The 10077-nt window shown below is 38.6% G+C and overlaps 1 protein-coding gene across 1 annotated transcript; it reads left to right on the top strand.

The window, feature by feature from the left end:
• Nucleotides 1–1430: 1430 nt before the first annotated feature.
• LOC123994098 (LIM/homeobox protein Lhx1-like) lies at nucleotides 1431–7128 on the top strand. The gene is made up of 5 exons (XM_046296601.1): nucleotides 1431–2140; nucleotides 3388–3611; nucleotides 4107–4381; nucleotides 5035–5200; nucleotides 5666–7128. Exons 1-5 carry the CDS (start codon nucleotides 1971–1973, stop codon nucleotides 6037–6039), a joined length of 1209 nt encoding a protein of 402 aa, XP_046152557.1. The 5' UTR covers nucleotides 1431–1970; the 3' UTR covers nucleotides 6040–7128.
• Nucleotides 7129–10077: the final 2949 nt, after the last annotated feature.

Here is a 10077-nt window from a genome sequence, read left to right as displayed (position 1 = left end):
CAGCCCAGCAGACTGTCCCAAGTGCATTGCCCACTGCGCGATAATATCTTTCAGGGAGCGCCTATCGCTAGACATTATATTATAATCATTATTGATCCTTCTCTTTCACCAGAAATGTAGAATAAGCGCAGGGAAACATTAATCTATAAAGCTCGTGTTCAGACTTTCCATAGCCCTTCCCTCCCCTCATCTGCAGAGGATGAAGTCATGATGATTTGTCATTTCTGTCACGGCGCCACAGTTTTATTCTCAGGCGGCAGGCCTATAGGCTACTCTTTCGCTATGTTGCTTTAATGCAGTATTATAAAGAGACATTTTGGAAAACAATGCAGGCAAATAAAATGTACACAGAGTAGACCTAAATAGTGAATAAATAATAGCCCCAATTGACTATAATAATTAAGAATGTGTTGTAGTCGATAGCAAGGTTATAACAATTATGTTATTCAACTCTAGTTAGACAAAATAAAGGCTACTCTACATGTTGAAGACATCAAAATACAGTCATCAACGATCATGCTCATTTCAGGAGGTTGAAATTGGTTTATTCTGTGAAAAACATTCAGATAGTGTTTGAATTTAAGAGCCATATAATGAAACAAAATGAAGACAATTCATTAAAAAAATACTATTTGTGAGTTTTTAGTGTCATACAAACTCATTCTTAATGTGGGGTTTAATAGCCCACTTTAGTAATGATAAAATGTAATTATCATCCAAGTCTGACAACACAAAGTAGTCTACCTCTCGTTTTGCCTTGTCCTTTTGCCACATTTGAGGTGGGTTGGTTTCCTTTCAAAGACAAGTGAGAAGTCTGTCACATATTTCGGGTGTTTATTCGTATGTTTCTAATTGAACAATCTAAATATCTCTGTGTCAGATATACATATCCGTTTTATTAATCGATATGTGAACTTTAGTGCGTCCGCGTTATTCACTTTCTTTCCTCTCTAAAGGCGTGAAAACAAACTATATAGGCCTATCCATAATGATAGACTTCTAAGTGATATTTACAAATAATTTTAGGCGAAAACGAACTTCGTTTCCTCTGCCAAAGTTAAGCTACAACAAAATCAGTTGTTTTCATGAAATACTACTGTACCTTATTAAATGCATCTTATCCGGAGACCCTAGCTGCGCTTCGACCTGGAATAGGCTATATGCTTGCTTTATCGAGGAAAAATTGCTTTTCTAAAATAATACGACCGTAATACGACCGTTTCAAAGATATGGGGCAATAGTCCTCTGTTCCCTATTAGTGGGTCCGTACGGCAGAGTTTAGAGGGCACAGTAATTGCCACTCCAATAGCAAGCTGCTGATAGGTGTTGTTTCAACATGACGTCATGAGGCTCGGATAAAGGCTAGTTCTTGCGCTTTCAGAGGCACGCATATTACTGAAGCTTGGACTAAAGAGTGCATTATACTCGAAGAATCGAAGGAATATTACAGAATTTACAAGAAATTTAACAGATTTTATCATATTTGTTGTAGCTTTCTGCTTTGGCAGTAATCATTGGCTGTGTGGCAGTTATGTATTCGTGCGTAATTGTAGTGGCATGATGCCTGTTCAGATTCACTGAATCATATTAGCCTACGATCGCTCCTCTCGGCTCATCTTGATGGACAAGTGGCGGCCTTGCTGCTCTCAAGTTTGCATTCTTGCTTGTGAAATGTATTCACTTTGTTAAATTATTTGTTCGTTTTTGTTTTTATTGACACTATTTTGTATAGCCTATGGTTGTCCTGTGCATGCGAGAGGAATGCAATAATATTTGAGCTCACAGGATATGATGATGCTAACTCATTGTTAAGAGATTCGTCTGGATGAGCTGCATACTCTGGATTGTCGAAGGAGTGGATTAGAGCAGGTCATCTTCCAAATCAACAAAGCAACCAAGGAGACACATCGCTTTGATTTGGGACAAACAGGGAAGACGTTCAACCTGGGAATTGCTGGAATTATCCAAACATGGTTCACTGTGCCGGCTGCGAAAGACCTATTCTGGACAGGTTTCTACTCAATGTTCTGGACAGACCATGGCACATTAAGTGCGTGCAGTGCTGTGACTGTAAATGCAATTTGACAGAAAAATGTTTTTCACGGGAAGGGAGACTGTACTGCAAAAACGACTTTTTTAGGTAAGCACACCTGGGCGCATGGCTTTCAATATTGTGAGGAATAGCTTTTTGCCTCTAATGGGTACCAATTAAGCAGAACTATGCAAATGAACAACATATGATGTAAAACACACGTTTTAAATTACTAAATTATATTGCAAGATTATGTTTTTGCTACATGGTTACATGCTTAGTGTCAATTTAGAGATAGTTTAATCTATCCTCATGAGCGACATACATTTAACCAACCAGAGACAGGATGCCCAGATTATGTGTGGTGATCCACCAAAAGCTGATACATTATAAGCATATATCACCATGTTCTGTGACGGATTCAAGGAAATCGTCCTTTGTTTACAAGGAAAGGCTGCCAGACAAGCGGGGATGAGAATTATGCCAGGATTCTTGACGGAAGTGTATCCCGCCTTAGTTCAATCAGTCGGCGCACACCCGTTTGTTTGTTGAGACTCTAGTGAAAATGTGATAAGTGGATTTGAATAATAAATCAGTTTGAAAAAACACACACTGCAATCACAGACCTCCAGTCCACATGCGTTTGTTAACTAATTTGAATACACATATATTAACATAAATAGGCCACATTGCAAAATTGAACAATTAAGTGTGGCTTTGTTATTTTCAAGCATTAAATAGGATCTATTTCAATAACGGACAGGTTTTTAAATATTTTTTAATGAATGTTTGAATTATCTCCATTCAATAGCCTAATAATAAACGGTGTGGCCTTTCTTGAATAATAGTTTTAGGTAATTATAGTTATACAACACGTAGGTCTAAATATAAGATATATATATATATATTTATTTATAACAATTTATTTAGCCTAAAAAACTAAATTAGGATATTATATTTACGGTGGTTGAATAACTGGTTAGCTGTGTGAAATAGGCCCACGTACAATGAATATAGAGCGGCTGGCTTTCGTTACCTTTGCAGGCAGGCCCAACATCAGTGTAGCCTGTCATTTCCAGATCAACGTTTAAAATAAAGCATAAGAAATGTATATGTCATTATAATCACTTGGAATCTCATCAAGAAGATTTATAGCGTAAAAATACTGAAAATACAGGTATTTTGCGTCATGAAAAACGCACGTCATTTGTGTAAACATCTATAATTTAGCCAATAACGATGCCATGTAGTTGGTAATCTGATGTGAATATTTTCTGTAGCTCTTTGCTGCTACTCTGTCTGCCCTGCAATGTTAAGTCGCTGATGGTATTTATTTGTTGCTTTCTTTCTTTTAGGAGATTCGGCACAAAGTGTGGAGGTTGCGCCCAGGGGATCTCGCCCAACGATTTGGTTCGAAGGGCAAAGAGCAAAGTGTTTCACCTGAACTGTTTCACGTGTATGATGTGTAACAAACAGCTATCCACCGGAGAGGAAATGTATATTCTAGATGAATTTAAATTTGTTTGTAAAGAGGATTATCTAAGCAACAGCAACGGAAAGGACACAACCCTCCTCTCAGGTATGGAACATAACATGACTTGAACCACATCACAATTAGGAACCTCAAACCCCGTGTTTATATTTCTATATATTTCTGAAGCCTCTTGTAAAATCATTATTTTCTCATTTTTTCCTATTGCTTTATATTCCATTTATAAAAAAAAATGTAGTTCGAAAATGATTATGATAACAGCATCCTGATAGGCCTAAAAACAGTACAAATCTAAACAATGTTGTTGATGACAATGAAAAATATAAAACTAAAATATTATTAGGTCTATAGGGATGATAATGTATTATTTTCTTCATTAATGTTATCATCACCATCAATAATAATAGGACTAAAAGTAGTTGGCTAATATGCCTAATGCTAACAATAACAATATTAATAATAATAATATCCTAATAACGATACTGTATTCTTGACGCTTATTTTTGTCTATTTTTTTAAAGAGTATAAAGACATAGGAATACATTTCAAATCATTTCATTTCGTCTTTCTTTCATCTCACAGTCACGACTTGCAGTGACCCAAGTCTATCTCCAGATTCCCAAGACCCACAGGATGATAGTAAAGATTCGGAAATCGGACATTTATCCGATAAAGAGGTGGGCAGCAATGAAAACGACGAGCAGAACGTAGGGGGGAAACGACGTGGGCCGCGAACCACCATCAAAGCCAAGCAACTGGAGGTCCTCAAAGCTGCTTTCGCGGCCACGCCAAAACCCACCCGGCACATCCGAGAACAGCTGGCACAGGAGACAGGGCTCAACATGAGAGTAATCCAGGTAAGAGTCTATTTCCCTTTAGTTGATAACACATGTCAAATCAGATAGATGTCTATTTTCAGTATTCGTATTCGTCTATGAGAAAGTATTTTTAACAATGGCACCTTCGTCAATAATGGCAGAAGGCAAGATATGCAGACTGGTCACCACGAAAGTGGTGCAGATGCACACATTCTCCTGACGGTCTTAATGCTTTATGACATCTATCTATATGCATATCAATGCAAATGACTCTGTTTTCTGATTTTGAAATGAGCCTATTCATTAGGTATCATCATGTTGCAATTGTTAGGCTAGTATATTTTGTGGTAATTGTGACTGAAAACCCTATAGGCCATTGGTTGACAACACATCTGTAAATCTATCCTATCAATTCACCTGTAGCCTGTAATTTGAGTTAAATCCCTGGTATTCACGAAACAGACGATAGATAAACTGAGGGTTAAAGGTCATTAAACAGTGACAGGTGAGCCAAGGACCCACATAGGTATACTAGATCTATATAGGCTAATCACGTCATGATTATTAAAATGGCATATCACAACATGTCATCAGACCAGCTGCATACAATTTTGATGCAAAAAATAATAATAATTGCCTGGCGTATAAACTTCATTTCAATCATCTCTTTTCGTGTTATTTGTGGTGTGCAGGTATGGTTCCAAAACCGGCGGTCAAAAGAGCGGCGCATGAAGCAGTTAAGCGTGCTGGGTGCAAGAAGGCACGCGTTCTTCCGCGGTCCAAGGAGAATGAGAACTCTGGTCGACCGACTCGAACCCGGGGAGCTGATCCCCAACGGTCATTTCTCATACTATGGTGGTAAGGTCTTGTATATTGACCATGGTCCACCCAAATAACTTTGTATTTAAAGATGATCCGATTATAATTTGGACTATGAGAGCCATTCTCAGGCATGTATGTTAATCCTTTACTTTATTTGAATTCCTAATCTGATTCATTATTCAGAGGTGTTTTAATGCATTTTCTATCGATTTTTTTGGCAATAGGTTTAGGCATACTGTGTGAATTAGGCTACATTTAAAATTAACATACGTTTTTTTTCGATTATAGGCAATAGTTGTCATTGTTTTAAGTTATTATGATACTGTTATCCTGAAAGTCACTATTATGTCAAATTATATACTACAGGAAATGTATTAGTTTTACTTTTTTGTAATTCAAATGACATTCTCGTGGCGTTGTACCAGTATAATACATTTTGGTATAGTTTTATTTTCACTACACAAGCATTTCTCGTAATTATTGGGGTGTATATTTTTGCAGATTATCAGAGTGAATACTATGGGCCTGGAGGAAATTTTGAGTACTACACCCAAGGCCCCCCATCGTCACAGGCCCAGACCCCAGGGGACCTAGGCTTCTCCTCTGGCCCTGCTGGCACCCCTTTAGGGGGCATGGACCATCACCTAGCTGGGCATCACCCATCCAGTGAGGTGCAGTGCTTCAATGACATCATATCTCACCATCCAGCGGACTCACCTAGCCCAGAGCCCAACGGACCTGGGTCAATGCACAGCATCTCCAGTGAGATGTGTGGCCCCAGCACACCCTTCACATCACTGTCCCTCAACGGCAGCGGATACAGCAACCAACTGTCACACCCCTCCTCAGAGATGAGCGAAGGCACTGTCTGGTAGCCCACAGGACATCATGAAGCCAAGGTTAACTATTGACTTAGGAGGCAAATTAAGTCCTGAGCAAGTATCCTTGTTTAATTTATATGATTTATTTATTCATTCGTTAATGAAATGTATATGCATTTAATGTATTACCTGTCTCTAAGTTCCTGTACTGCTGTGTTGATGTGGCAGTTGTATTTAAAGATACACACAGTAACAGTCTAGACTCCAATGCAGTCATATAATGGTGAATACGGTGTGAGCGTTCAGCAGATCTTTTGTTTTCCTACGGTCTCCATATCAGATCAAAAGCTATTACGATGGCTTTGGTAATTGTGCTTATTTCTCCATACATTTTTTGGTTTCTCTGTATCTTTCGGTGTTTTGCCAAATCCTAGACAGTTTGCCTTCAAAAGGAAAACTTAAAAAAGTTGTATAACCCTTTATTTAATAGAAAATAACTTGTATTTTAAGATGAAGTCAACCTTTAACAAAAAAATCGATGGACAATGGTTTGAGGTGGACATAGAAACAGTCAACTGTTTACGTATATATTTACAGTACTTCAGGGGTTTGAATATCAGCATTGTTTGAAACCTCTCGATTCAGATGGAGAACATCTTTCAAGCAACAAACCAAACTTTTGTATTTATTCTATTTATATTATGGTCGTGGTTCCTCACTGTGCTAGTTTGTATTATTGTGTTTACTTTGAAGAAATGTAAAAACACAAATAGACAGTTGCCAAATAAGGATAAAAGCACAATATTGTAAGTGCTTTGTATCATCAATTGCTGAACATACTACAAGAAATGTAGTAGCATTTTTTAACTGAATGAGTTACATTGTAGAACTTTCTTTCATGAGGATGTCTAACGTTGAAAGACTTCATGCAGATCACTGAATTGAACAACCATTGTGCAAAATGCTTTATTTTGTGTCATGAAAGTCCCAATGATTAAACATTGATGGTCAAATATGCCACCAGCAGCTGCTATATTCTTGAAATATCAACTCTCGTATGATGTATTTTATTGTTCTGAAAAACATAAGCTTATGTGATCTACAGTGCATATAAGACCATTCACTGTATAATAAAACATGTTGAAAAAACTGTGAGATTTGTATTTTATTTATTTATCCTTTATTCAACCAGAGAAGTCCCATTAACATCTACATGTCTTTTTCAAGTGAGGCCTGGCTAAGTAAGCAGCATATAGTTACACATGAGACACAACATAAACCATGACAAAGAAAGTACGCTAAAACAGTGCAAAGTGCAATCTGTGGTCAGCAGTCCCCCTTTCATCAATCAGAATAAAGTGATGTAGTTGTACGTGTTTTTGCTAAGGGTTTCAGGGTGATGGGGCAGCAAAGCTTAACATTATATAAAATACAGTTCTTTGATCTCAGACGGTAATGTCTATGAATTGGTAGGGTGAGTAAAGGGCTTAAAGTCCTGTCATTTGATTTAAAAAAAAAATCATCACTGTATGTCTAATAAATCACTGTGTGGGTTTATTTCATGAAAATAACTCCAAATGTAATTTTAATATAATTTATTTCCCTGAGCCTCCTTTGGCCATATAAATGCCCAGTCTGAATGTGTGGGCATTGGGAAACAAATGTGAAGATATTTACAGTGCATTCATAAAGCATTCAGACCCCTTGACTTTTCCCACATTTTGTTACCTTACAGTCTTATTCTAAAATGGATTTGAAAAAATCTGCATCGATCTACACACAATAAATACCCCATAATGACAAATCAAAAAAGGTTTTGAGAAATGTTTGCAAATATAGAGAAAATCAAAAAATGAAATGTCCCATTTACGTAAGTATTCCGACCCTTTACTCAGTACTTTCGGGTTCAAGTCTGGGCTCTGGCTGGGCCACTCAAGGACATTCAGAGACTAGTCTCAAAGCCACTCCTGCATTGTCTTGGCTGTGTGCTTAGGGTCGTTGTCCCGTATGAGGTCCTGAGCTCCCTGGAGCAGGTTTTCATCAAGGATCTCTCTGTACTTTGCTCCGTTCATCTTCCCTCGATCCTGACTTGTCTCCCAGTCCCTGCACTGAAAAACATCCCCACAGCATGATGCTGCCACCACCATGCTTCGCCGTAGGGATGGTGCCAGGTTTCCTCCAGACTTGACAGTTGGCATTCAGGCCAAAGAGTTCAATCTTGGTTTCATCAGACCAGAGAATCTTGTTTCTTATGGTCTGAGAGTCCTGTAGGTGCCTTTTGGCAAACTCCAAGCAGACTGTCGTTATGACTTTTACTGAGGAGTGTCTACTATCTGGCCACTCTATCATAAAGGCCTGATTGGTGGAGTGCTGCAGAGTTTGTTGTCCTTCTGGAAGATTCTCCCATCTCCACAGAGGAACTCTGGAGCTCTGTCAGAGTGACCATCGGGCTCGTGGTCAACCCCCTGACAAAGAACCTTCTCCCCGATTGCTCAGTTTGGCCGGGTGGCAAGCTCTATCAAGAGTCTTGGTGGTTCCAAACTTCTTTCATTTAAGAATGATGGAGGCCACTGTGTTCCTGGGGATCTTCAATGCTGCAGAACATTTTTGGTACCCTTCCCCAGATCTGTTTACTCGACACAATCCTGTCTCAGAGCTCTACGGACAATTCCTTCGACCTCATGGCTTGGTTTTGCTCTGACATGCACTGTCAACTATGGGACCTTATATAGACTGGTGTGCGCTTTTCCAAATCATGTCCAATCAATTCACTTTACCACAGGTGGACTCCAATCAAGTTGTAGAAACGTCTCGAGGATGATCAATGGAAACAGGATGCACCTGAGCTCAATTTCGAGTCTCATAGCAAAGGGTCTGAATACTTATTTAAATAAGGTATTTCTGTTTAAAAAAACATTTTAAAAAAAAGTTCAATAATTTCTAAAAACATGTTTTCACTTTGTTGTTATGGGGGTATTGTGTGTAGATTGACACTGATTTTGTTTTATTTAATCAATTTTAGAATTAGGCTGTAACGTAACAAAATGTGGAAAAAGTCAAGGAGTCTGAATACGTTCCAAATGCACTGTACATGCACAGGCCTGATTGGCTGATAGGATGGTCTAGAGCCCACCCTCTTACCCAGATGAACAGTCATTGGTCTATCATAATCAGATAACACTGTGACCTCATGATGTGGGCCAAAAGTTCCATCCCATCTGAACAGCTCTTACACAAAAAGGGCATTATCTTAATTTTCTCAATTTCAGTGGGTAATTTCCACCTTATAGTGTGGAAATATCACAAAAAAACAGGAAATCACATTATTGACTGCACTGCCCCTTTAAGGATGGGTATCCTGCTAACTGATGTAAGATATAGTGATGTGTAGGAGGTATTGGCCTTATTCGAGAGCATCAAAACTGTAATGTATCATGGGTAAATTGTGATTGACTGACTGATCTACAACTAATAATGACTAGTTATTTATGATGCAAGGTTCTTTGTAGATAAGTCAGTCGGCAGCTGCCTGCACTGTTGGCTGCAATTTCGAACAAGCCCAATTGTTGGTGACACATGGTAAAGTGTGTCTAGTGTGTGCAGGTAAGAAAGGGAGAAAATGGTGATACCTAGTCCGTTGTACAACTGAATGCCTTCAACTGAAATGTGTTTTCTGCATTTAACCCAACTGCTCTGAATCAGAGAGGTGCGTGGGGCTGCCTTAATTGACATCCACGTCTTCAACGTCCCGGGATTAATGTACAGAATATCACCATAGTCAAATAAAGTAAAAACTTTGGTTGCAACAATGTATTTTCTTTCTTGAAATAGAAAAACTATATTTTTTCCTCAACAAAAAGCCGGTCAATTCAACTTCTATTCCATGTGGAAACAACGTTGATTCAACCAGTGGGACATAATCCACTCACTGATTAGACTACAGTACACAGAGGGCCACATCGACATATCCACTGCTACTCAGCTCTCCATCACCAGGTAAATTGACATCAGATCGTTTGAGAAGATAATAAGCTGCATCTGGGTTTGTGGAGATGCCTTGCATTACGGAAGTTGTAGGCTGGTCGTTCTGTA

Source organism: Oncorhynchus gorbuscha, linkage group LG02 (genome assembly GCF_021184085.1).
Source record: "Oncorhynchus gorbuscha isolate QuinsamMale2020 ecotype Even-year linkage group LG02, OgorEven_v1.0, whole genome shotgun sequence".
Classification (NCBI taxonomy): domain Eukaryota; kingdom Metazoa; phylum Chordata; class Actinopteri; order Salmoniformes; family Salmonidae; genus Oncorhynchus; species Oncorhynchus gorbuscha.
The sequence above is the reverse complement of the archived record's forward strand: the minus strand, read 5'-3'. Positions and strand labels throughout refer to the sequence as shown.